This window comes from Monodelphis domestica, chromosome 5 (genome assembly GCF_027887165.1).
Source record: "Monodelphis domestica isolate mMonDom1 chromosome 5, mMonDom1.pri, whole genome shotgun sequence".
Taxonomy (NCBI): domain Eukaryota; kingdom Metazoa; phylum Chordata; class Mammalia; order Didelphimorphia; family Didelphidae; genus Monodelphis; species Monodelphis domestica.
In genome coordinates this window covers 79,948,545-79,973,942 of record NC_077231.1, presented here as the reverse complement: position 1 = coordinate 79,973,942, position 25,398 = coordinate 79,948,545, and the positions used below count along the sequence as shown (strand labels likewise).

The window sequence follows — 25,398 nt, the reverse complement described above, 5'->3', positions numbered from 1 at the left end:
GGTACTCGAGTAGGGTACTCCTCATGAGGAAACTCTCTCTCCCAGTGCTTTGAGGGAGCAGACAACCTCCCTCAGAGGCAGGACAACCTGAGATCAAGCCTCTAACACATAATTACTGTGTGATTCTGGAAAACTCAGTTACTCAGTGCCTCCAAGGGGCTCTCAAAGAGCTAGAGAATGCAGAGAATTTCCCACTCTCTGCTGGTAATGTGTCTGCCATGGTCAGTGAACATTAAATTAAAATCAATCAAAATTTAATTAATTAAAAATGATTTTTTTCCATGAACAAATCTCTTTTTTCCATTCCCTTCCCTTCCTTCACCTTGTAACAAATAGGTCCAGCCAATTTCCAAATTGGCTCCATCCCAAAAGTCTGGTTGTTCATTTGCAACCCTTTGTTTTGGCTAGGTGCTAGAGTGGTTTGCCATTTCCTTCTCCAGCTCATTTATGGATGGGGAAACTGAGGCAAGCAGGCTTAAATGACTTTCCAAGAGTCAAACAGTTGATAAGTATCTGAGGCCAGACTGGAACCCCAGGACCTCCCATCTGTAGCTCTGGCTCTCAATCCACTGAGCTATCCAGCTGCCCCCAATATATTCTCAATAAAACATTTTAAATATGTTTATTTCCAATGTAGCTGATTCCTTGAGTTTCATCAAAAGCCTCAGGTCCCCTCTCTCACTTCGATCAGGCAGGCTTTTGGTTGCCATGCATAGACCAAAGGGCAAAGGGAGAGAGAACTTATTTTTTTAAAAAATCAATTCCTTCCTTTCAAATATTATCCCACCCCGATCATAATAGTCAATCCTGGGTTAAAACATTTCTAGGGTGAAGATAACATCGGAGCCATTGGTTCTTTCACTCCCAAGCTAGATAAGTAGGTGTGTCTCCTGACCCAGTTTGGGAGTGGATGGAGCTCTTTCCAAGCAGTGACCTCATGGGCATGAGCAGGCAATATCTCTGGAGTAAAACGCCTCTGATTGGCCTCCCTCCTTCTCTGTGGGCTGACTTCTAGGTCATAGCCTTTGGGGGAACGCACACTTGTTTTGTGCCTCGGTCCTCTTTGGGTCACAGAGGTATCATCCCAGGAAACAGACCTCCAGGAGAGAGAAGATGCCCAGATATACGGTCCACGTCCGAGGGGAATGGCTGGCTGTACCATGTCAGGATAGCAGCCTCACGGTGATGTGGCTGGGCCGCGAGGCTGTCAGGAGGTACATCAAGAACAAACCGGACAATGGAGGGTTCGCCTCGGTGGATGACGTGAAGTTCTACGTGCGGAGATGCAAAGGGCTGGGTCTACTGGACCACGATGACCTGTTAGAAGTTGCCTTGGAGGACAATGAATTTGTGGAAGTTGGTAAGTGAAGTGGGAAGGATTCTAGGTCAAGCAGAAGTAGACCACGAATGGAGATATCTCAACACACCATTCAGAGTCATCCTTCTTGGCTTGGAGGATCATTGGTTGAGACCTGGAAGGGACCAGAGAGGTTATCTGGTCCCATCTCATAATTTTACAGATGAGGAAACTGAGGCCCTTACAGGTCACTTATTTGTCCCAACCTCCTCATTTTACAGACAAAGAAACTGAGTCTCAGAGCAAAGAAGGGCCATTAAGGTCCCATCTCATCATTTTACAGATGAGGGCACTGAGGCTCTTAGAACTTGGTTATCTATTCCAACCTCTTCATTTTATAGATGAAGAAACTGAGTCTCAGAGCAAAGAAGGGCCATTAAGGTCCCAACTCATCATTTTACAGATGAGGAAACTGAGGCTCTTAGAACTTGGTTATCTATTCCAACCTCTTCATTTTATAGATGAAGAAACTGAGTCTCAGAGCAAAGAAGGGCCATTAAGGTCCCATCTCATCATTTTACAGATGAGGAAACTGAGGCTCTTAGAACTTGGTTATCTATTGCAACCTCTTCATTTTATAGATGAAGAAACTGAGTCTCAGAGCAAGGAAGGGCCATTAAGGTCCCATCTCATCATCTTACAGATGAGGAAACTGAGGCTCTTAGAACTTGGTTATCTATTCCAACCTCTTCATTTTATAGATGAAGAAACTGAGTCTCAGAGCAAAGAAGGGCTTATAGGATTATTTGGTTCAACACTCTCATTTTACAGAAAACTGAGGCCTAGAATGGGAGAAATGGTTTAAGCTTTTGAAGGTCAGTTATTATTTTAATTTGTGGTTCTTGGAAAAGGAGCAGGGCAAAGGGAAGGTATTTTATTTTATTTTTCTTTAAGGAGTTACTTTAAGTCCTACATAACTAGGTGGCCCAGTGGACAAAGTGATGGGCCTAAAGTCAGGAAGACTTACTTTCCTGACTTTAATAAGTGGCCTCAGACACTAGCTGTGTGACCCTGGGCAAGTCATTTTACCCTGTTTGCCTCAGTTTCCTCATCTGTAAAATGAGCTGGAGAAGGAAATGGTAAACCAGTCCAGTGTCTTTGCCAAGAATAGCCCAAATGGGGTCAGGAAGAGTCAGACATGACTGAAACTGAATAACGAAATTCACTGTACTTTAATGCCTGCCTCCTTTTGCCCTCTAGTTTCTGTTTTTTTAATGGTGTTGATGCCTTTTGTTTGTACTTCTTGGTCATTTCTTGGCATACTCTCCTTGGCTTACCCTCTTCAGACTTGACCTTCCTTTATAGTAAAGAAAAATGCCCATAAGGGTGACCACATCGAACAATCTATATAATTGACCAATCGGTCAGTATTTCTTAAGTACCTGCTACGTGCCAGGCGTAGTATTAAGTATATATTTGTATCATATAGATTTACACATATAAAAACATGCCTGCACACATTTATTTATTGTTTTACATTTATATGCTTGACACCATGCGTGGCACATAGTTGGTGCTTAAGAAATATTGATTGATTGATTGATTGATCATATATAAAATTATATAGAAATATAATAGAATATATTTATATGTGCTAGATAATTACATGATATATTTACTTATATATAATTATGTGTTCTATTTGACATCTGTAACATCATGTCGCATTCTGTCCTTTTAGTCCCTCACATCTCTGTCATGGGGACCACAGCTTCAAAGCTGGAGGCGACCTTAGAAACCCCCTCATTTTAAACTAAGAAACTGAGGCCTAAAGAAATGAAGAGAGACTTGTATAAGTCACACAGAGAGTAAGTGGCGAGGATGTTTCATTCATTGACAGTTCATACAGCATGGTGCAGAATGCGAGCCCTGGACTCGAGAGACCTGGATTCAGATCTTGCCTCACATACTGCTTTGATGACTTTGGTCAGCTACTTACTCTCTCCTGGCCTCTGTTTCCTCATGTTTAAAATAAAGGGGGTGGATGAGAGGACCTCTAAATTCCCTTCCAGCTCTAGGGTCCTCTGATGACTATTATCGTCCACCTTTGATTTCCCCATCTCCTCGGTTTTCCTTCTGTTCCTATAGACATCCAGACCATCAGTTAGAGTCTGTGCATTTGTATAAGATGCACCTGAGTCTAAGGAGGGTTATTCCTGAGAGTTCAGAGTCCAGCTGCAGTCTGTCAATTAACATTTGTTAGGCACCTACTATGGGCCGGGCACAGTGGTAAGCCCTGCGAATACAGAGAGACAAAAGACAGTTTCTGCTCTCTGGGGGCACAATCTAATGGAGGAGACAATATACAAACAAGATCGACACATATAAACATACATATATACCTACCTACATGCATGCGTAGACATAGACACAGATAGATACAGAGACACATCGATACATAGGCCCATCGGTAGATAGATTTGTAGACAGATAGAGACACAGACAGATAGAAACAAAGACATAGAGACAGACAGACAGACAGACAAATAGACAGACAGACAGACAGACAGATAGATAGATAGATAGATAGACAGGCAGACAGACATAGACAGACAGACAGACAGATAGATAGACAGACATAGACAGACAGACAGACAGACAGATAGATAGACAGACATAGACAGACAGATAGACAGACAGGCAGATAGATGAATAGATAGATGGATAGATAGACAGGCAGATAGATAGACAGACAGACAGATAGATAGATAGATAGATAGATAGATGAACAGACAGATTAATAGATAGACAGATGGACAGATAGACAAATAGACAGACAGACAGATAGAAAGATAGATAGACAGACAGACAGACAGATAGATAGATAGATAGATAGATAGATAGATAGATAGATAGATAGATAGATAGATAGATAGATGGATGGGTGGATGGATGAACAGACAGATTAATAGATAGACAGATGGACAGACAGACAAATAGACAGACAGATGGACAGACAGACAAATAGACAGACAGACAGATAGAAAGATAGATAGATAGATAGATAGATAGATAGATAGATAGATAGATAGATAGATAGATAGGTAGGTAGGTAGGTAGGTAGGTAGGTAGATACATAGGTAGATACATAGATAGGCGGATGGACAGATAGATATTTAGATAGACAGACAGACAGACAGATAGATAGATGGACAGATGGATAACAAATGGATGGATGGATAGATAGACATATAACCAGATAAATAGATAGATATCTAGATGAATGGATGGATAAATGGATGGACGAGTGTATAGATAGATCAATAGACAGACAGAGAAACAGACAGTGACAGAGAGAGATGATAAATTCAAAACATTTAACAGAAGTTTAATACTAGAATTAAATGGGATGTCAAGAAAGACTTCCTAAAGAAAGTGGAATTTTAACTGAGACTTGAAGAAAGCCAGGGAAGCTAGGAGGCAGAGGGAGGGAGAGAGCTAGGAGGGAGGGCATCAGAGGCAGGAGATGGAGGGTCTTGTGGGAAAGACAGTAAGAAGGCCACTGTTGTCACTGGATCACGAAGTGAGGCGTAATGTGTAAGAAGACTGGAAAAGAGGGGAAGTGAAAGGGAGAGGAGCCAGCCCAGTCAGGTGGGCTCAGGGGGAGCAGGATGAGGTTACCCCATAAAGAGAAAATAATAACTACTACCATTTATATAGTGTGTTAAGTTTTGTAAAACACTGTATGTGTTCTGTAGTTTGATCAGACACTGGCGCCCTGTGACATGGGAGTGTGAATTACCATGACCAAATATGTTCCTTAAATTAATACTTTTGGACTCATCTTCCCATTGTTGCTATGCTATGTTTATTTGTGTGAGACCTAACCCTTTATTAGGCAGGTGTTTTGTTACTATTCAAGCTGTATTATTTCAGTGTATGCCTTTGCTTCGGAGGGGAAAAATGAGCAACAGTTTCTATTCTATTGATTAAATTATCGATGAGAAATGAGTCATGCCATGGCCTTGACTTATTTGAACTATGCAATTTCTGAGTGGAGTTTCCAGCTGTGCATCCTTTAAGACTCACCGGTCTTCTTGTTTCAGTGATAGAAGGGGATGTGATGTCTCCAGATTTCATTCCATCTCAGCCAGAAGGAGTTTATCTGTATCCTTTTCTGAGCAACATCTTATCCTTCTCTGAAATCACCAGCTCTCTGCTGCATAGATGTTTCCTTTAACAGGCTTTTCTCAGATACAGCAAATACCGGGAACCTGACAAGGTAGGATTTAACCAATGGTCTTTCTGGTAGGAAGCAGCAGCTAGGCAGCTAGTGGATAGAGTATTGGGCCTGGAGTCAGGAAGACTCATCTTTCTAAGTTCTAATCTGGCCTCAGACCCTTACTAGCTAAATGACTGGGCAAGTCACTTGATCCTGTTTACCTCCGTTTCCTCGTCTATAACATGAGCTGGAGAAGAAAATGGCAGACCACTCCAGTATCTCAACAACTTCCTGGTTGGAAAATTCAGGCCACCAGGGTAACTGTAGTTGTATAAAGGGAAGTATCTTGAAGCTCTTACTAATGATAGATATAGTAAGACAATTTACCCATCTTCAGGACACCGGCATGATCCAATCTGGAAAGAATTTAGTAAGCACCTATGTGCCAAGACATGGGGGATACAATGATGAAACCACAATAGTCCCTGCCCCTCAAGGAGTTGCATTCTATATTATGAAGCCTTGTAAGTAGTAGGTTCCCATGAGATAATTGTGGACTTATGGATACACATGAGACCCTTGGTGCCACAGGAGAGATTTTGAGAACGTGTGCCAATTCTTGCTGTCTTTAACACAGCTTAGTTGTCCCTCCCACCCCCTATTTTGGAATCTACTATTTTTTAAAAATCATGTAGTGATGTAGTCCCATTTTACTCCAGTGGTGAAATCTCTAAAGCGCCCACATTCAATTCTGAGGAAGCTGCCCCTCAGAATATCAGAATTTTAATACTGAACAGGACCTCAGTGGCCCATACTGGAAACCTAACAGATCTGAGGAGTGGTTTTCCATCCTCTGCTAACAGCATTTCAAGGTGAAGGAAACCACTGCTTCCCAGGGCGGCCCATTCCACTTGCAGGTGACTTGAATTGCTGGGGCATTTATCAGTCCTAACCTGTTGGCCAACATCTACCCTCTGCTCCCAATTGATAAAATAAGTCTAATCCCTCTTCCACATGACTTCCACATGTTTTCAGGAACTCCTGAAAACAATTATCATGTTCTCCCTTCCCTACTCTATTGTTGCTTCTTCAGGCTAAACAGCCTCAATAGTTCTGCACTTAAATGCAAGGGGATGCTGGTAAATATTTAACGACCGGGTTTTAGGAAACAAAATGTATTCAGAACAAACTTTTCAGTTTAATCTGCATTCACAGCATTTTCTCCATCACTTTATAAAGTCTTGACAAACAAGACAGGAAGAAATCAAGCCCTAATTTGTAGTTGGCTGATTTCTGAGGTGTAAACGTTACTGGCTCCAGCGAGTTCCCTGCTTAGGTAGCAAAGTTCCTTGAGCATTCTTTTTGTCCTCCTCCTGTATACTCTAGCTTATTAATGTCCCCTTTAAATTATAGCCTCCCAAACTGGAAAAAAAAGCCCTCTAGGTGTCATAGGAATAGAGCTGAAAAGAATGGGATCATCTCCTCATTCCAGCAGTGACTGCCTCTCAGTGAAGCCCATGATTGGCCTGGCTTTTAAGGGGTGCTGCCACCTCACCCCACTGACTCTAGTGTCTCATTTGTACCCCTTGAGTTCTCCCCTCACTCAAATCTGCTTCTTTCGAGTAGTATATCGCCTTAGATGGAGATAGTCTGACCACTGAGGACCTGGTCAATCTAGGAAAAGGACTCTACAAAATCAAGGTAAATATACTGGGCAGGGGAGAGACACCCCCCCCCCCATTGCCGTTGCCCCACCTTGGGAAAGTAGCTCAACTGAGGTCCTTATCTACTGTCTCCTAGCTTACTCCAGAGGCTGAGAAGAAAGTCCAAGACTCCAGAGAAGTCATAGAAAGTATCGTGAGGGAGAAAACTGGTATCCATTCTATTCTCCTTTGGGGCTTAAAGATGTTGGGTAGTATCCCCTTTTTAATGAGATGAGTGCCTATGGCTAATCTGTCCCATGTTTTCCTTCTCAGTTGTTTATGGAATCACTACTGGATTTGGAAAATTTGCCCGGACCGTTATCCCCATCAGTAAGCTAAGGTAGGTAGGAAACATTTTTTTTCCCCTGAGGAATTTACTTGGATTCTTTGTGAATTAATTTCATAACGCCGCTGGACAGTTTGGTGGCATATCATCCTTTAACAAATGCTTATTGACTGACCTCCATCATTTTGGTGAAAATTATTAAATGATGAGACCCATACTGAAGTTTAAAAATAACCTTTTCTTTCTCTCCTCTCCTAGGGAACTCCAGGTCAATTTAGTGCGTTCCCATTCCTCAGGTAATGAGAAGTTATTGGAACCTTCTGGTTTTTCTTTGAATGCCAGAAGGGCTGGCGTTGCCTGGGGAAGAGACATATTTGCTCTATTGATGTTCTCCTAGGTGTTGGGAAGCCACTGATCCCAGAGAGATGCCGGATGCTCATGGCTTTGAGGATCAATGTGTTAGCCAAAGGATACAGTGGAATTTCCCTGGAAACTCTCAAACAAGTGATCGAAATGTTTAACGGTAATGGGCTGGATGCATTGTTGGCTGTGAGTTTAATATAAAACAGAATGTTATCATATTAGTCAATGGGATGATGTAGGAAGGACAGGAAGAAGAGGAAAAAAATTTAGAAAAGGGAGATAAGGCAGATGAATGTTACCAGAGGCAAGGTTCCATTTTTTTTTAATGTCAAAATATATCTTTTAACTTCATTTTCCATTGAATATGGAGTCAGGGAGACGTGGATTTGAATTCCACCTCTTACAACTACTAGTTCTATAATTCTGGAAACAGTCTCAGTTTCCTCATCTGTAAAATGGGGAAAATAGTAGTATCTACCTTCCACAACAAAATTGTTGGGAAAAATCGAATGATATAATGCATGTAAAGTGCCTTTCAGACCTTAAGGGACTAATAGATATGCGGTATTATCATTATTTGGAGAAGAAATGGCAAACCAATCCACCAGTATCTTTGCCAAGAAAATCCCAAATGGGGTCTTAGAGAGTCAGACATGACTGGGGAAAAAAAAAGATTGAACAACTGAAAATATTATTATTATTGATTTTTACAAAGAACAAAGTTACATACGCTTAAAATATTAGAACTTTAACCCCCATAGTCAGAGCATCACACTTCTAAAGCTGAAAGGTACTTTAGAGGCTATTTAGACCAACCCCCTCATTTGACAGGTGGGAAACTGAGGGTAAGAGAGAGAATGACTGAGTGGCAGAAAATGACGGAGCCAGTTAGGGAGATGATTGGAATGCTGCCCAACTCTTTTGGGTGGGAAATACTTTGTACTTAGATTAGGGAAGTTCCACTGTGAAGCATCATTGGACATTCATACATAATAATGATATAACGAGGGTACTAGAGTGTCTAGTTTGGGGGAGTTCAGCCATACCACTTCTGTTCTGACTACTTAGACAGATCATGGAATCATGAAATCCCAGAACCAGGAGAGAACTCCAAGAAAGGCAATGGTGTAGTGGGAAATCCACTAGATTTGGAGCCAGGGGCCCAGAAAGTCATTTCTCTGGGGCCTCAGTTTCCTCATCTGTAAAATGAGCTGGAGAAGGAGATGAGATACCTCTCTAGAGTCTTTGCCAAGAAACAATTGAAATGACTGAACAACAGAACAACAAAAGGATGACTTTAAACAAGTCGCTTAATTTCCATGAGTACAAAATCAAGGAGTGAAACTAAGTTTCCTCTGTATTGTCTTCAAGGTCTAAATCTGTGATTTCATACACCAGATTTTGCTGGAACATAGTGGCTATCTGTAATAATAAATAATGCCAGCTTTGGGGTAGGGTGAGGTGGAGAGGGGAGAAAGGGAGGGTAATGGCAGCCTGATTTTTCCCTCTCTCTTTCTCTTTCTTAGCATCCTGCCTGCCCTACATTCCAGAGAAAGGAACTGTTGGAGCTAGCGGAGACCTGGCTCCACTTTCTCACCTTGCCCTTGGCCTTATAGGAGAAGGGAAGATGTGGTCTCCAAAGAGTGGCTGGGCTGATGCCAAATATGTAAGGAATCTCAGGGACGCCCATGTGCATCTCTGTGATTGCCAATCTGTATCTGGGAAGCTGGGTTTGATTTGATTTAGGAGGTCCCGTCTTTGGTCCTAGAGATAAAATACTTTATTCTAGAATCCACAGGGAAGTTTCCCACAGAAATTTCACCTCCTGAAGAGCTATAATGGTCTGTGAGGGAAACAGCATAGGCTCAGGCACTAGATGAGAGTAAAGAGGTCTTGAGTGCTAATCCTAATCCAGATCCTTAGCAAATCACTTTGGGACTCAGTTTCTGCACCTATAAAACGACAAAGTCAAAGGAGATGGCTTCTAAAGTTCTTCTAACTTTTGATCTATGATCTTAGGACCTTCATGTTTGATGTTACCAAGATGCAATGTGCATCAACCCCTTTGCCCTGACCTCAAGCGTGTATGTGTGTGAATGCATGCAAAGTGGGGGAGAGAGAGAAAGGGAGAGAGAGAGGGACGAGGGAGGAAAGGAGGGAGAGAGAAGAAAGAAGAAGACGAAGACGAAGACGAAGACGAAGAAGAAGAAGAAGAAGACGAAGAAGAAGAAGAAGAAGAAGAAGAAGAAGAAGAAGAAGAAGAAGAAGAAGAAGAAGAAGAAGAAGAAGAAGAAGAAGAAGAAGAAGAAGAAGAAGAAGAAGAAGAAGAAGAAGAAGAAGAAGAAGAAGAAGAAGAAGAAGAAGAAGAAGAAGAAGAAGAAGAAGAAGAAGAAGAAGAAGAAGAAGAAGAAGAAGAAGAAGAAGAAGAAGAGGAGGAGGAGGAGGAGTTGGAGGAGGAGGAGAGAAAGAGAGAGAGAGAGAAGGAGGGAGGGAGACAGAAAGAGGGAGAGATAGAGATAGAGAGAGGGAAGGAGAGAGTCAGAAAGAGGGAGAGAGAGAGGGAAGGGGGAGAGAGACAGAGGGAAAGGGGGAAGGAGACAGAGGGAGGAAAAGACAGAGAGAGACAGAGGGAGAGAGGGAAAGAGAGAGAGGGAGAGGGAGAGAATGAGAGGGGAAGAAAAAGGGAAAGTAGGGAGAGGGACATTTCACAATCTGAAAAATGCAAAAGTAAACTCATAATCACTAAACTGAGTAGGTATTATTAACAATAATTAAGTTGTTGGCTAAAATTTTAGCTTAAAGAGAGGAGAAACTAAGGGTATAATCAGTCAACAACATAGAGAATGGGACCCTGAGCAATCACAAAAGCCAGAATTTTCAATCAGGAAGGGACTCAGAGAGTGCCTGACTTCCCTGAACAGGGTAGGTACTTAATAATTGTTTCTTGAATTTAGTTTAGAAAAAAAGAAGGAATAAGAGCTTGAGCTATCACCACAGTGGATAGTTTTCCCTGAGCAATTAGGAAAGCTCATATTTTTAAAGCAGGAAGGGGCCTCCCTTCTAGTCCAACTACACCTGATGGAAATTCCCTCTTCAAAATCAACAAGAGGTATTTACATTTGGTTTGAAGACCTTGGGGCAGCCAGATGGCACCGTGAGCTTGGAATCAGGAAGATTCATGTTCATAAGGTTAAATCTGGTCTCAGACATTTACTCAGAAGATGTGATCCTGGGGAAGTCAATTTATCTCTTTTGTCTCAATTTCCTCATCTGTCAAACAGACTGGAGAAAGAAATGGCAAACCATTTGTCTAAGCAAAGGCACTGAAATGGCTGCCATTTCCTTCTCCAGCTCCTTTTACATGAGGAAACTGAAGTCAACAAGGTTAGGTGACTTGTCCACAGTCACATAGCTAAGAGATGTCTGAGACTGGATTTGAAATCAGGAAGAATGAGTCTTCCTGACTCCAGCCCCAGCACTCTGTGCATTATGGTACCTTCTAACTTAGTTTGTAGCCTTATGCAATTCCTATTCGTGCTCCTTTCTTGAGAGGAAGGGTTGGGGACATCTTCTTTGCCTGGATTTTCTTTTGATATGACATCCACATTTCTATGTTCAACAATCAGCAAGTATTCTTTGAACCTCTGCTAAATACTAGGCATTGTGCTGGACAGAACCATAAATAGGGTAAGGTGATGAGACCTTTGGTCCAAGGTGCTGAAAATTAGAGGGGGTCAATAGTACCTTCAGCATAACAGAAACAACTGAGCTTCTCATTTAAAGTGAAGCAATAATTAGGGGAAAAAAGGAAACTGCTAAGTGACAGTTTCCTTGTGGTCTTCCACAGGCTAGCATCTGCCCTTCAGCAAATCATCTTCTTTATATTCCAGAGTCTTTGTCTCTCTTTCTTCAACTTGATTTATTTTTAAAAGTGAACCTGTAGCCACCTGGGTGACTCAGTGGATTGGGTTCAAATCTTAACTCAGACACTTCTCAGCTGTGTGACCCTGGGCAAGTCACTTGACCCTCATTGCCTAGCCCTTACCACTCTTCTGTCTTGGAACCAATGCATAGTATTGATTCCAAGATGGAAGGTAAGGGTTAAAAAAATGAACCTACAGGAGTATTTTTTGAATGTTTGTCCCAAGGCAAAAAACATGTTTGCTATGGTGCTGGTATGTTATGCTATGAAGTGGAGCATTAGCAAGGAGTCAACAAACATTTATTAAGCAATTGCTGTATACCTGGTACAGTGCTAAGCTTTAAGGCTGCAAAGAAAGGCAAAGACAACCCTCTCCTCTCATGGAATTTCCAGTCTGATAGGAGAGATGTCATGTTAAAAATATATATAATAATATGTGTGTATGTATGTACACATATGTGTATTCCACAATAGGGACAGCTAAGTGTCTTGGTGGAAAGAGATCCAGACCTAGAGATGGGAGGTCCTGAGTTCAAATCTGGCCTCCGACATTTAGTAACTGCGTGACCTTGGGCAAGTCACTTAACACCCATTGCCTAGCCCTTACCACTCTTTTGTTTTAGAACTGATTCTCAGTATCAATTCTACTAGGACAGAAGGCAAGGATTATATACGTATAGGTCTATCTATATCTACATACACATGTATGCATGTAATATATATGTGTGTGTGTAAGATACATACAGAGTAATTAGAAGGTGATCTCAGAGGGAACATGGAACTAATTTCTATGAGCCAATGGTGCTTGAGCATTCTTGAAGGAAGCCAAGAATGCTAAGAGGCAGAGTCAAGGAGAGAGAGCATTCCAGGCATGGTGGATGACAAGTGTCAAATGGGCAAAATGGAAGATGAAGTGTCATGTTTGAGGGACACCAATTGGCCAGCATAGCTACCTCAAGAGGCAGCGTAGAATGTAAGAAAACTGAGAAGTTGGGAAGTGGGCCAAGCTATGAAGAGCCTGGAATGCCAAACGAGGACTTAAATTTAATCGTGGAGGTAAGAGGCAGCCATTGGAGTCTACTGAGGACAATAGCGACATAGAAAGATCTCCATTTGAGGAACATCACCATGGCAGCTTTCTGGAGGATGGATCGGAGAGAAGAGCAACCTGAGGCAGAGAAACCCATGCTGAGGATACATAAATGGATTGCAGAGGATAAGTGATAGAGGAGTTATGAGAAAAGTGAGATTACAGGATGCTGGAGTGATCAGACGAGGCACCATCAGAGAAGGAAGGACCTTGAGAAACAGGTGGTTGAAAATTGTTTACTTTCTCTGGGAAGGGGGAGGAGAGGGAGGAGGAGGAATGGAACTCACATTGTTAGAAAAGAATGTGAAAACTTATTTTTACATGTAATTGGGAAAAATAAAATATTACTGAAACAGATAGTTGGAAAGGAGAGGGAGCGGGAGCTTTTCCTTTAAAAAAAAAAACCCAAACTCTTACCATCTGTCTTTGTCGGAACTCTAAGACAGAAGGGGCAAGGGCTAGGCAAACATGGTTAAGTGACTTGCTTCGGGTCACAGAACTAGAAAATATTAGGGGACAAATTTGAACCCAGATCCTTCCTACTGTCCATTGTACTTACTACCTACTCAGCATTTTCTGTAGATGGGAAGATCACGAGCAAGGCTATAGAACGTGGCAGATTCACATGAGAGTGGAAGGTTGGTGGTAGAGATGTGGGAAGCACGGGCAAAATGGAGTCCAATGATTAAGAACATTGAAAGCAAGGAAGAGCAGTTGAGATGCAGTGCAGCCACCAACACGGAGACCATTGGTCATTTAGAGGCAGAGAAATGATGTGTTAAAACAAAAATAAAGAAAACTAAACCGAAGATGGGATAGGTTGGAGAAGGGCTAAGGCTAGAGCTGGAGACACGAACCTATACAGTTTCCCCGTCAAATACATCCTGATCTTAAAGACCCCTTTACTGGCATACACAGGGATATAGAATCAGGTCATTAATTATTTCTGAAATCTTCCCATGTCTTGTCAATCACTCTACAGGTCCTGGAAGCCCACGGATTGAAACCAGTCATTCTGAAGCCAAAAGAGGTAATGTCTCTTAAAGGTGCCATTTTGATAAAATCGTCAATCTATAACCTGTCATACTCATTTATAAAACGGGAGTAATAGTAGCACCTACGTCCCAGAGTGGTTGTGAGAATAAAACAAGATGATGTTTGTAAAGTGCTTTACAAACCGTAGCACACTCTATAGAGGCCAGTTTGCATAGTCACCAGCCTCTTATGGATCAGTCAGGAGTCAAACCAAGTCTAATCTCTTTTTAGTTTTGAAAATTGTTACTTAATTAATTAATTTAGACTATTTCCCCCTGGTTACAAGATTCATGTTCTTTCCCTCCCCTCCCTCTTTCCACCCCCTCCCATAGCCAATGAGCAGTTCCACTGGGTTTTATATGTGTCACTGACCAAGACCTAGTTCCATATTATTGATATTTGCAATAGAGTGATCAGCAAACCAAGGTCTTATGAGTTATTGATCTCAAATTGGGAAGAACCTCAGAGAAAATCTAATCCAACTCCCTCACTTCACAGATAAGTTAAGTGAGACTAAAGATCTAGGTAAATAAAGTGCCCAAGGTCACTTAGGAAGGGTTAGAGTTGAGGTTTCAATGGAGAGAGTGTGTCAAACCTGGAGTCAGGAAGACCCATCTTCCTGAGTTTGATTCAGTCTCAGACACTAACTAACTGTGTGACTCTGGGCAAGTCACTTAACCCTGTTTGTCTCAGTTTCCTCATCTGTAAAATGAGCTGGAGAAGGAAAGGCAAACTACTTAAAGCATTTTGGCCAAGAAAACCCCAAATGGGACATGAAAAATTGAACACGAATGCCAACAACTGTGGTAGAGGCATGGAGATGTCATTGCAAAAGAAACAGTTTCCCTTCAGTTAACCTTCTCTATTCCAGTTTACGTTCTCTTTATTTCACAACTGAATAACATTCAAACTGTGGTTGATGGTTCTATGCTGAGTACAAGGTAAAAAGTCTGCTAGAAAAAATAAGTCAAACAAAGTCAGACTTGACTCAGAATTGGAAAGGATCATAGAATTAATTTAGTCCAATCACTTTATTTTTTTTAAACCCCTTACCTTCCATCTTAGAAACAAGACCATCTAACTTTCTGCACTATTAACAGCTATAAGACAGAAGGACAAGGGCTAGGCTATGGAAGTTAGGTGACTTGTCCGGAGGCACATAGCTAGGAAGTATTGGAGGCCAGAATAGCTCTTAGTCTGCTCTCAATCTACTGAACTGACCCTTCATTTTTCAGATGAGAAAACTAAGATCGGAGAAGATCATTTAAGTTGCCCAAAGGGCATAGGCAGCAAATGAAAGATACACAATTTGAACCTTAACCCTCCAATTCCAAATTTAAATACTTTCCACTATATTACACTTTTTCTAACAATCATGTCTATGTGTCTTTCTCCCAAGGGTCTGGCTCTCATCAATGGGACCCAAATGATCACATCCCTGGGCTGTGAAGCAGTTGAAAGAGCAAGTGCCATCGCAAGACAAGCTGATATTGTGGCTGCTTTGACACTGGAGGTGCTGAAGGGCACCACCAAAGCCTTTGATACAGGTTGGTATTGGTACTTGCCTCTCTTGTGCTTAGGTCAGCCAATAAGAACTTGAAGATTCAGGAATTGGTGATGCAGAAAGCACTGAAAACCAAAGCCTCTCAAATAACAAAGGGGATCTTTTGAGTGAATATGGATTTTTTTTCCTCCATCAAATCTCCAAACTGGAATCAGGGAATCTGGTACTGTGTCCTTACAAACTGTGTGACCACGGTTAAGTCACTTATCCTTCTTAGATCTCAGTTTCCTCATCTGTAAAATGAAGGGGTTGGACTAGATGACCCATAGGTGCCTTCAAGTTCTAAGTCTATAACCCTTTGATCATTCTGCTTGATGAATTTAGGAGAGATGAAAGGAATCATCACTTTATGAAGCAGATAGTAAAAATGGCAATTTGTTAGTCTCAAGGACACATAATAATTCATAATAGCATCTCACATGTATATAGCACTTTGTAGTTACTAAAGTACTGTCTCTATGTGTTGCTATATTATCCCCATTTTGCAGCTGAGGCTAAGAGATCAAACACCCTGGGCACAAGTCATTGGGCCATTGAGCGTCAGGTCTTGGACTCACCCTGGGATTTCTGTCTACTTGTCCTGAGCTCTTTATAGAATGGGAGAGCCATTGAATCTGACCCAGACCAGCCATTGTTCTACTCTGTGGAAGACAGAGATCTCAGGGTATTTCATCTTCTTCATTCCAGACATCCATGCTCTGCGTCCTCACCGGGGACAAATCGAGGTTGCCTTCAGGTTTCGGTCCCTCTTGGATTCTGACCACCACCCATCAGAAATAGCAGGTGGGAGATCTCTGGAGGAAATGTCTCTGCCTGCTTGGGTGCTGGAGTCAGAGAAGAATGTCAGCACATCAGGATACACTTCCCCTTGTCTCACTTTCTCTTTCCTTCTTGCAGAAAGTCACAGATTTTGTGATCGAGTGCAGGATGCCTACACAATGCGCTGCTGTCCACAGGTGAAGCGAACATATTGTTTAGTGGTTTAAATAAGAGAATACTTGGTGGGGAGCAAGAAAAATACCACATAGTGGATCAGCTAGGTAGTGCAGTGAATAGAGTGCTGCCATTGAAGTCAGGAAGACCCCTTTATTCTGAGTTCAGCCTCAAGCACTAGCTATGTGACTCTGGGCAAGTCACTTCACCCTTTTTGCCTCCATTTCCTCATCTGTTAAATCAGTTGGAGAAGGAAATGGCAAACCACTTCAGTATCTTTGCCAAGAAAACCTCCAGTGGAGTTCCAGAGTGCAGGACATGACTGAAAATGACTTAACAAGTGGTTTCATCCTTACCCTGATTTTGTTGTAGCATGTTCTGTGTGGCCAACTTTAATTATAAGCAAGATTTTACTTGGGATCAGTTGAAACTCTTGTAACTTCATAGGGTCAGAGACTGTAGCTATCAAGACCTTAGAGGTCCAAGAATCATGGAATCATATATTTATATCCAGAAGGGATTTTTGATGCCTTCAAGTCATAACAACACAGATTTAGACTTGGAAGGGACTTCAAAGTCTGTTTAATCCAACTTTTTAATTTTATAGATGAAGAAACTGAGTCCCATAAAGGGGGAGTGACTTGCCAAAACTGTATAGGAATTTTATCAGAGGGAAGATTTGAACCCAAATCCTATGAAGTCAAATCTAATATTCTCTTCCTTATGCCAATTGCCACTGGTTCTATTCTCTGGGGCATAGCAAAACAAGTGAAATACCCACTACAGATGACAACTCTTCAGATAGTTGGCAAAAACCTTTACTTCCAACCCTTTCCTCAATCTGAGCCCCAGGCAAAAAATCGGCTTGCTTTAATGTTTCTTGCCCTCGTTTCTCACATTTCCACTAGGGCTCATTAAAAGACTATCTTGCCCATCTCATTGGGAATGTGATTGATCCTCCCTATAAGAGAATGGAATGGCTATGCAAGAGTGACTATTCTTTTCCATTTTAAAATTCGAATATGTCATTTCCATATATTTCCATGCCATGTGTTTGGTATTGTGATTCTTCAACACACACACACACACAAAGAGGAAATAGGGATAGCATCTTCTTTGGGGAAAGAAAGAAAGAAAGAAAGAAAGAAAGAAAGAAAGAAAGAAAGAAAGAAAGAAAGAAAGAAAGAAAGAAAGAAAGAAAGAAAGAAAGAAAGAAAGAAAGAAAGAAAGAAAGAAAGAAAGAAAGAAAGAAAGAAAGAAAGAAAGAAAGAAAGAAAGAAAGAAAGAAAGAACAAGGAAGGGAAGGAGGAAGGAAGGATGGAAGAGAGGAAGGAAGGATGGATGGAAGGATAGAAGGAAGGAAGGAAGAGAGGAAAGAAGGAAGGAGAGGGAGGAAAGGGAGGGAGAGTGGAGAGAGAAAGAGAAATAGAGGAAGAAAGAAAAAAGGAACAAATTAATCAATTTTAGTTAATGAAAGGGGAGGAGAGAAAGAAGAAAAAGAGAAATAAGAGAGAGGAAGGAAGGAAGGAAGGAAGGAAGGAAGGAAGGAAGGAAGGAAGGAAGGAAGGAAGGAAGGAAGGAAGGAAGGATAAGAAATCAAGGGAGGAAGAAAGAAAGAGGAATGAACAAAGGGGGAGAAAAGGAAGAAGGAAGAGGGAGAAGAGGAAGAAGAGAAGGAAGAAAAGAAAAGAGAAAAAGAATTCTTGCTCTCAAGGATCTTATTTTCCACTGGGAGAGTCAGTGCACAAACATGGAGCACTTAACCCATGTAAACAGATCAGTGTCTATATGATTATCAGAGGAGGGAAGGCACACTAAGGGAGAGAGGTAGAGGGAATCTGCATGGGTTTCCTCCTGGAGTGAGCACATCATTTGAGTCTTGTAGAAAGTCAAGATTTCTTAAGGTGGAGAGGAAGTGTTTTTCAGACACAGGAAAAAGTATGGGCAAAAGTACAGATGGAAGAAAATGGAATACTAAGTTTAGGTACATCCCATAGCCAGTTTGGTGGAATCATAGAGTGCATGGAGAGGAAGACCATGTGACAAACCTGGAAATTTAGGCTGGAAGCAGATCATGAGGGATTTCAACCAGCACCTGGAGGAATTTCTATTTATTCTGGAGGCTCTACTATTCTGAGCATGAGAATGCCATGGCCCTAAGAGGGGAATCTGTGAGGACTTTCTAGAAGGTGAGATCACATTTATAATGAGAGACCTTTTGTATTAGACATGGGGTCAAAGAAGATGCTTCATTAAACTCGAGTCTTCACTGTGGCATCAAGGCGAGGTCCTTGTGAATTTATAAATTAAACTGGATTCGTTTCAAACTGCTATTACGTCATGATTTCCACTGGCTATCCTTTTTGGCAAAGGCTCAGATTTTCCTCTCTTCCCTCACATTTTCCTCGAATACTTTTCTGACTCTACCTTCTTTCTCATTTCAGCTCTATTCCGATACACCAGTCTCCTTCTTAGACTGGAAGCCTCTTGAGATTAGGGACCCTGCCATTTCTCTCTCTCTCTTTCCAGTGCCTAGTCCAGAGCCCAGCCTAATGGCTGAATTGTTTCTGGAGGGAGGAGTAGTGAAATGGAATCCCTGATTGCCAGAGGGGAAAAGAATTGGAGCTGGTTGATCCTAATTCCATGTTGTTGTTGTTTTCTCTCTTTAAGGTCCATGGTGTGGTGAATGACACAATAGCCTTTGTGAAGGACATCATCCTGACAGAAATTAACAGTGCCACGGACAATCCCGTATCCTTTTTCAGCCCACGGGCTCCAAGGAGATTGGGCTCTGGGGAAAATGAATATTTTAGATGTGTATCTTAAAATAAAGGAGGCATCCCAGCACAGAGGGGTCCTGAGAACCTGGCTTTCAAATCTGAAGCCTGCTGGCTATGCGACCCTGGCAAGCTACTTCATCTGCCTCTGCTTCAGTTTCCCCAACTGTTAAATGGGGCAGACATAACCCATCTCTGTCTGCCTCAGTTTCCCCAACTGTTAAATGGGGATTGCAATAGCACCTACTTTACAGAGTTGTTGTGAGGATCAAATGAGCTACTATTTGTAACATGCTTAGCACACACATGTATGTAGCAGGTGCTATAGAAATGTTAGCTATTATTTGTTGGTTATTACTGTTATGTCAAAAGTAATATTCAATCTCAGATTTCCCTGGTTCTGAGGCCATTATGCTACATTGCCTCCTATAACATGGTACCTCTGTAAAGAATATAAGACTGAATCTGTAAAGTCTCAGATGAGGAAACTCCCCCTACTCAAACAGGTTGACACCTTCTTTGAAACCTCATCTTAGAGAATAGTGTGGTGGCATTGACACACAGCTTGTGTCAGAGGCAGAACTTGAACTCAGGTCTTTGGGCCTCTGAGACTAGCTCTCTATCCACCATGACCCCTCAGAGACCATCTAGTATATAGCACCCCACTTCCTTCCAACAATATCCCTTGAGAAGTGGTCATCCACCGTCCTCTGGAAGACCTCTGATGACAGGAAACCTACTACCTCCCAAGGCAAGATGTGAGGAAGCAAACCCAAATCTGCATCTGTCCAATTTCTGCCCATTGTTGGCCAAAGAGCACCATGGCAGGACCAGCTGGGAGAGCTAATCATACAGGGCCGTTGTCTTCAGCTGCCCCTCCTTATGTCCCAAGCTTCTTGGTCAATAGCCCTAACTACACTCCCTGATGGGAAATGTGCACGTCACAGACTGGAGCAAGACAGCCTGAATGGCTGTCTGCAGCTGGCTGGGCTCCGACCAAATTCATTTAATGCCTTTTGGGTTCTTCAGGGATGTTCCGACGCACTTCACAAAAGGCACTTCTCTTAGTACCGATTTTGACTAGGATTTTCCTGGCTGGAATCTGTAGCTTCATGTGTCCTCCTGAGGTTTGATTTAGGAAGGAGACGTCAGCTGATTCCGAGAGAAAGGGGCTTTCAGCTTGTGTGGCAAGTGGCAAGGAAGCTTCCAGCCTCACACAAAAAGGGCCTCTTCTCGCCGCCAGGCAGAGGATCTCTGCTCCAGAGACCATTTGTCATGTTGGACACACAAGGGGACTGCAAGAGAAATCCTGCAAAACGTCCTGGCGGGCCTACATTCCCAGGAGTTAACACTGTCAGTCAGGAGGCAGACTGGCCTAAATCTTTCTTTGGAAACAATACAGGCTTTGTGAAAGTGCCAGGCTCTAGAGCATCCCAATCTCCACTGTCTGTCTGTCTGTCTGTCTGTCTGTCGCTCTCTCTGTTTCTCTGTCTCTTTCTCTATCTGCATCTCTATCTCTGTCTGCATACTCTTTCCTTTTCTCTCCTTCCCCCTCTCTACCTGTCTCTTTCTCTCCTCCCTCCATTTCCTTCTCCCTTTCTTTCTCTGTCTCCCTTTCCTTCCCTTCTCTTTCTCTTTTTCTCTCTGTATCTCTGTCTTTCCCACCATCTCCCCCTTTTCCCTATTCTCTCTCCCTCCTTTTCTCTCTTATCTCTCTCTCCATCTCCCTCCCTCTCTGTCTGTCTCTCTGTCTCTTATCTCTCTGTCTCTCTCTACTTCTCTCTCTCTGTGTCTCCCTCCCCCTCTCTCTCTCTCCCTCTCCCCCCTCTCTTTTTGCCTCTTACTCTGTCTCTGTCTCTCCCTCCTCTGTCTCTCTCTCTTTGTCTGTCTGTCCCTCCTCTGTCTCTCTCCCTCTGTCTCTCCCTCATTCTCTCTCTGTCTCTGTCTCCATCTCTTGTCTCCCTCTCCCTCCCCTCCTTCTCCCCCCTTTTTCCCTCCCTCCCTCTCTCTCCCCTTCTCTCTCTCTCTCTCTCTCTCTCTCTCTCTCTCTCTCTCTCTCTCTCTCTCTCTCCCCCCCCCTTCCCTTCTCTCTCTCCCTCTCTCTTTCTCTCTCTCCCTCTCTTCTTTCTCCCTCCCTCCCTCCCTGCCTCTCACTGCCTCTTACTTTGATTCTTATTCTCGATTTAGTATTCATGAAGAAGTGCCCATTGGACCACCCCAGGGGCTGAAATGCTCGCTTTAATCTCCCAGCCCAGGTTAGCGAAGGGCCAGACAGCCACTGTCTGGTTCTCCTGAAAGGCCCCGCCATAATGCTCTTCCCCTGGGGCTCCAGGGGCCTCTTCTGGAAGGAAGAGGGAGGTGAATGTTTAATGTCCTGTTTGGTTGTACAGCTGGAATCGCCAGCTTATACCAAGGAGGATTGTCACGAATTCTTCATAGTGGAGAGCCTCCAATTGGCTTCTTATGGCCTAATACCCATCAGCCAGTGGACAATCATTTTAACACCCCCTTACTTTCTCTTTTAGGGCTGGCACCAAGTATGGGTCCCCAGGCAGGAGAGCAGTAAGGACTAGTATCACTGGGCTAGGAAGTATCTGAGGCATATTCAATAACCATCATTAAGCACCTACTATGTGCCAGGTACTGAGGGGACCTGAGCAGGGTCTTGCCCTGTAAGGCGCTTCCACTCCAGTCCCCCCCAGCCCCATCTACCTTTCCAGACTCCTCACCGATGGCTTCTCTCCAGCCATTCTCCCACCAAGCCTAAATGGCCTTCTGGAGGTTCCTCCCACACTGCCCTTCACCTCCTTTGCAGGGGACACCTCCTCCCTCCTCAGCCCCTACCTTTGGGGATCTCTGATTCCCTTCAGTGCTCAGCTCCTCCCCTCACAGTCACCCCAGCCTTGCCTTGCATCTGTAGGGGGGCAGATTGTTTGCCCCTTTAGTCTTCTTGGGCCCAGGGACGATTTAGCTTTGGTCTCTGGGTCTCTGGTGTCCAGCATGGAGCAGAGGATGGGGGAAGGGAATAAGCATTTAAGCAGCACTTACTGGGTACCAGGCACTGTGCCAAATGCTTTATAATTATCACCTCATTTGACCCTCACAGCAATCCTGGGGGGTAGGTGCTATTCTGACTCCCATTTGACAGTTGAGGAAACCAAGGCAGACAGAGGTTAAAACGGCTTGCCTAGGCTCACACAGCTATCATCAGAGACCAGAATTTGATCTTGCTGAGTCTGTAGCTGGGTCTCTAACCATTTTGCCACCCTAGCTGCCTCACATAGTAGGAACTTAATAAATGTTGATTGAATAACTGAAAGGATCAGATGAGGTGACTGGCTTTAGATCATTGATCCTGTTTCTAAGTGCCAAGAACCATACTGGTTGTTTTGGCCATGAAGTCCAGAATAAAACAGACCCTGCCCTCAAGGAGCTTCCATTCTGTCAGGGGGGAACAACATGTAAGCATGGGTAAAGAAAGACAAAATAGGGGCAAGGCTCCTTCTGATCTTTGCCTCTAAAACCCTTGTTTCAGAAGGAAGCTTCAAGCTTAGCTCAGGGACCACCTTTTCTGATTCCCCCAGTGGTTGATATTCTCTCCTTCCTCAGTCTGTAGGAGGGGAGCTCTAGGTCCATATGGACGAGGTCCCATCTTTTATGCTGACCCAAAAGATCTGCGTTTCTTTGGCTTGTTTCTCCCTCCCAGAGGAGCTTACTCTGGGTAACCTAGGGGGATTGTATGTACTGTACATCCACGGAGAGTCCATACAGAGACAAATGTGGTTTGAAGAGGGAGTAAGTTCTCATGACTGGAAGCCCAATGAGGACAGTCTTCAAAGAGGAGGTAAATCCTGAGCTGAGCCCTGGAAGCCACATAGAGAAAAGCCAGGATGGAACTGACATGGAGTCTAGGCTGGGGGACAACCTGGGCAAACGTCTGCCTGGATGCACGAATGGATGGATGAATGGATAAGTGAAAAAGCATTTCTTGATGAAGTCTTCAGTACGTATAAAGCACCATGGTTGGTACTGGGCTTCCCCATTTGGAAAAGGAAGAAGAGTCTTTCTCATTTGATTGGGGAGACCACACAGAGAGGGGGAGGTTTCAGCTGCAAATCAGTTGATCCAGAGGGTACAATGGCAGAATGGGTGGTGATGCCTCATCTCTCCTGTTATTTTACATTGAGGAAACCATAGCCCTTTCTGTTGTTGAACCATCTGACAATGCCAAAGACTTGATGCTAAATCCCAGGAAGCACCATTTACCCAGTCTGGCTTTTTAGTGCTTGTTCAATATTCAAGGGACATTCTTTCACACGATGGAAGCTTTGCATGGGAGATCAGGGATGAAAACAAAGTCTGCTGCTCTCTTGGACTTGGAATTTTTAGACTGAAGAGAAAAGTGGGTGGTCTGGCAATCTGATCATGAAAGCAGCCATCTCGACCGGGCAGAGGGAAATTCTTTCTCAGGAATGAGGGAAAGTAGATGTGTGAGACCTCGCTTCTTACATCTGCTGAGGAAATGGAGAGAGTCTGGCCAAGTGGGGCAGCCTTGAGAGTGGGGCGGCTTCGCCATTGTTCCAAGTGGTCTTGCCTGGGGTTTAACTCCGTAGCTCTCTCTCCACAGTGCCCACTGGAGAAATAACATGAAACAGAATCACCATTCTTGGGCTTGTTATGAAATTAGGCATGGAGAGTTTTACAAACAGTAACAACGAATGGCTGATAGCGATAATAATTAAACGTTTGATTTCTTTCTTTTTTCACTAAATAAGGTAATATTTGGTTGGATTTATTTTTTTAATCTTTGTCGTAGAATTGAGACTAAGTATTGATTCCAAGACCAAAGAGAGGTAAGGGCTAGGCAATGGGGGTGAAGTGACTTGTCCAGGGTCACACAGCTAGGAAGGGTCTGAGGTCAGATTTGAACTCTGCAAGAGGAGTTTTTCTGATGTCAGGTCTGGTGCTTTATCCACAGTACCTCCAACTGGTCTAAAAACACTTGACATATGTTTATTGATTAATTGTCTTTGATTTCAAGATGCAAAGAAAGATAGCCCTTATGATCATGGCTGTCACATTCTCATGCAACTTAGTCTTCAAAGGCACTAACAATAATAGTAGCTTTTAGGTATCCAGCACTTTCAGGTTACAAAAACCTCCATGGGGCAGCTAGGTAACTCAGTGGATAGAATGTCAACTTGGAATTGGAATGACCTGGGTTCAAATTTGACCTCAGATACTTCCTAGACATATGACCTGGGACAAGTCACTTCATTCCAGTTGCCTAGCCTTTACCTCTCTTCTTCCTTGGAACCAATACTTAGTATCAATTCTTTTTTTTTTTTTTGAAAATTTTATTTAGTCAATTTATAACATTATTCCTTGGTTACAAGAATCATATTCTTTTCCTCCCTCCCCTCCCCCATCCTTCCTGTAGCCAATGTGCAATTCCACTGGGTTTTACATGTGTCCTTGATCAGGACCTATTTCTATGTTGTTGATGTTTGCAACTTAGTGTCAATTCTAAGATAGATGGAAAGAAAGAAAGAAAGAAAGAAAGAAAGAAAGAAAGAAAGAAAGAAAGAAAGAAAGAAAGAAAGAAAGAAAGAAAGAAAGAAAGAAAGAAAGAAAGAAAGAAAGAAAGAAAGAAAGAAAGAAAGTAAGAAAGAAAGAAACGAACAAACGAACAAAGAAAGAAATGAAAAAACGAAGGAAGGAAGGAAGGAAGGAAGGAAGGAAGGAAGGAAGGAAGGAAGGAGGGAGGGAAGGAGGGAAGGAGGGAAGGAGGGAAGGAAGGAAGGAAGGAAGGAAGGAAAGGAAGGAAAGGAAGGAAGGAAAGGAAGGAAGGAAGGAACTTTCAGAGACATGATGTCATTGGACTTCCCTAACAATGCAATGAGATTATCAGAAAGCCCCTTTCCTCTTCATATTCAATTTCTTCTCTTATAAAATGAAGGGACGGAGGCTATATACTACTAATTCTAGACCTATATGCTGTGATACTCACTATACAGATGAAGAAACAGACTTGGAGACTTACAATGGCTTTTCCAGAAAAGCCATTGTAAGTCTCCAAGTCTGTTTCTTCATTACAGGCATATACCTAGTTGAGCTACATGCTGCTAACATAAAGGGAGGAAATGGCATTGCAATCCAGCCATTCCACTAATAAATTCTTGGTATTGGCAGACAAAGTTTGTAGC

General features: G+C 42.8%; 1 protein-coding gene across 1 annotated transcript in view; it reads left to right on the top strand.

Annotated features, from left to right (window-relative positions):
* The first annotated feature begins 929 nt into the window (after window positions 1-929).
* The window catches only part of HAL (histidine ammonia-lyase), a 41,192-nt gene continuing 16,723 nt past the window's right edge, over window positions 930-25,398 (top strand). Inside the window, exons 1-14 of the mRNA XM_001364336.3 lie at window positions 930-1,360; window positions 5,404-5,464; window positions 5,552-5,579; window positions 7,146-7,220; window positions 7,320-7,392; window positions 7,496-7,562; window positions 7,767-7,804; window positions 7,906-8,031; window positions 9,398-9,537; window positions 13,866-13,913; window positions 15,318-15,465; window positions 16,170-16,265; window positions 16,380-16,438; window positions 19,086-19,166. Coding sequence (XP_001364373.1) covers window positions 1,114-1,360; window positions 5,404-5,464; window positions 5,552-5,579; window positions 7,146-7,220; window positions 7,320-7,392; window positions 7,496-7,562; window positions 7,767-7,804; window positions 7,906-8,031; window positions 9,398-9,537; window positions 13,866-13,913; window positions 15,318-15,465; window positions 16,170-16,265; window positions 16,380-16,438; window positions 19,086-19,166 — 1,287 coding nt within the window. The 5' untranslated portion in view covers window positions 930-1,113. The remainder of the gene's footprint in view (window positions 1,361-5,403; window positions 5,465-5,551; window positions 5,580-7,145; window positions 7,221-7,319; window positions 7,393-7,495; window positions 7,563-7,766; window positions 7,805-7,905; window positions 8,032-9,397; window positions 9,538-13,865; window positions 13,914-15,317; window positions 15,466-16,169; window positions 16,266-16,379; window positions 16,439-19,085; window positions 19,167-25,398) is intronic.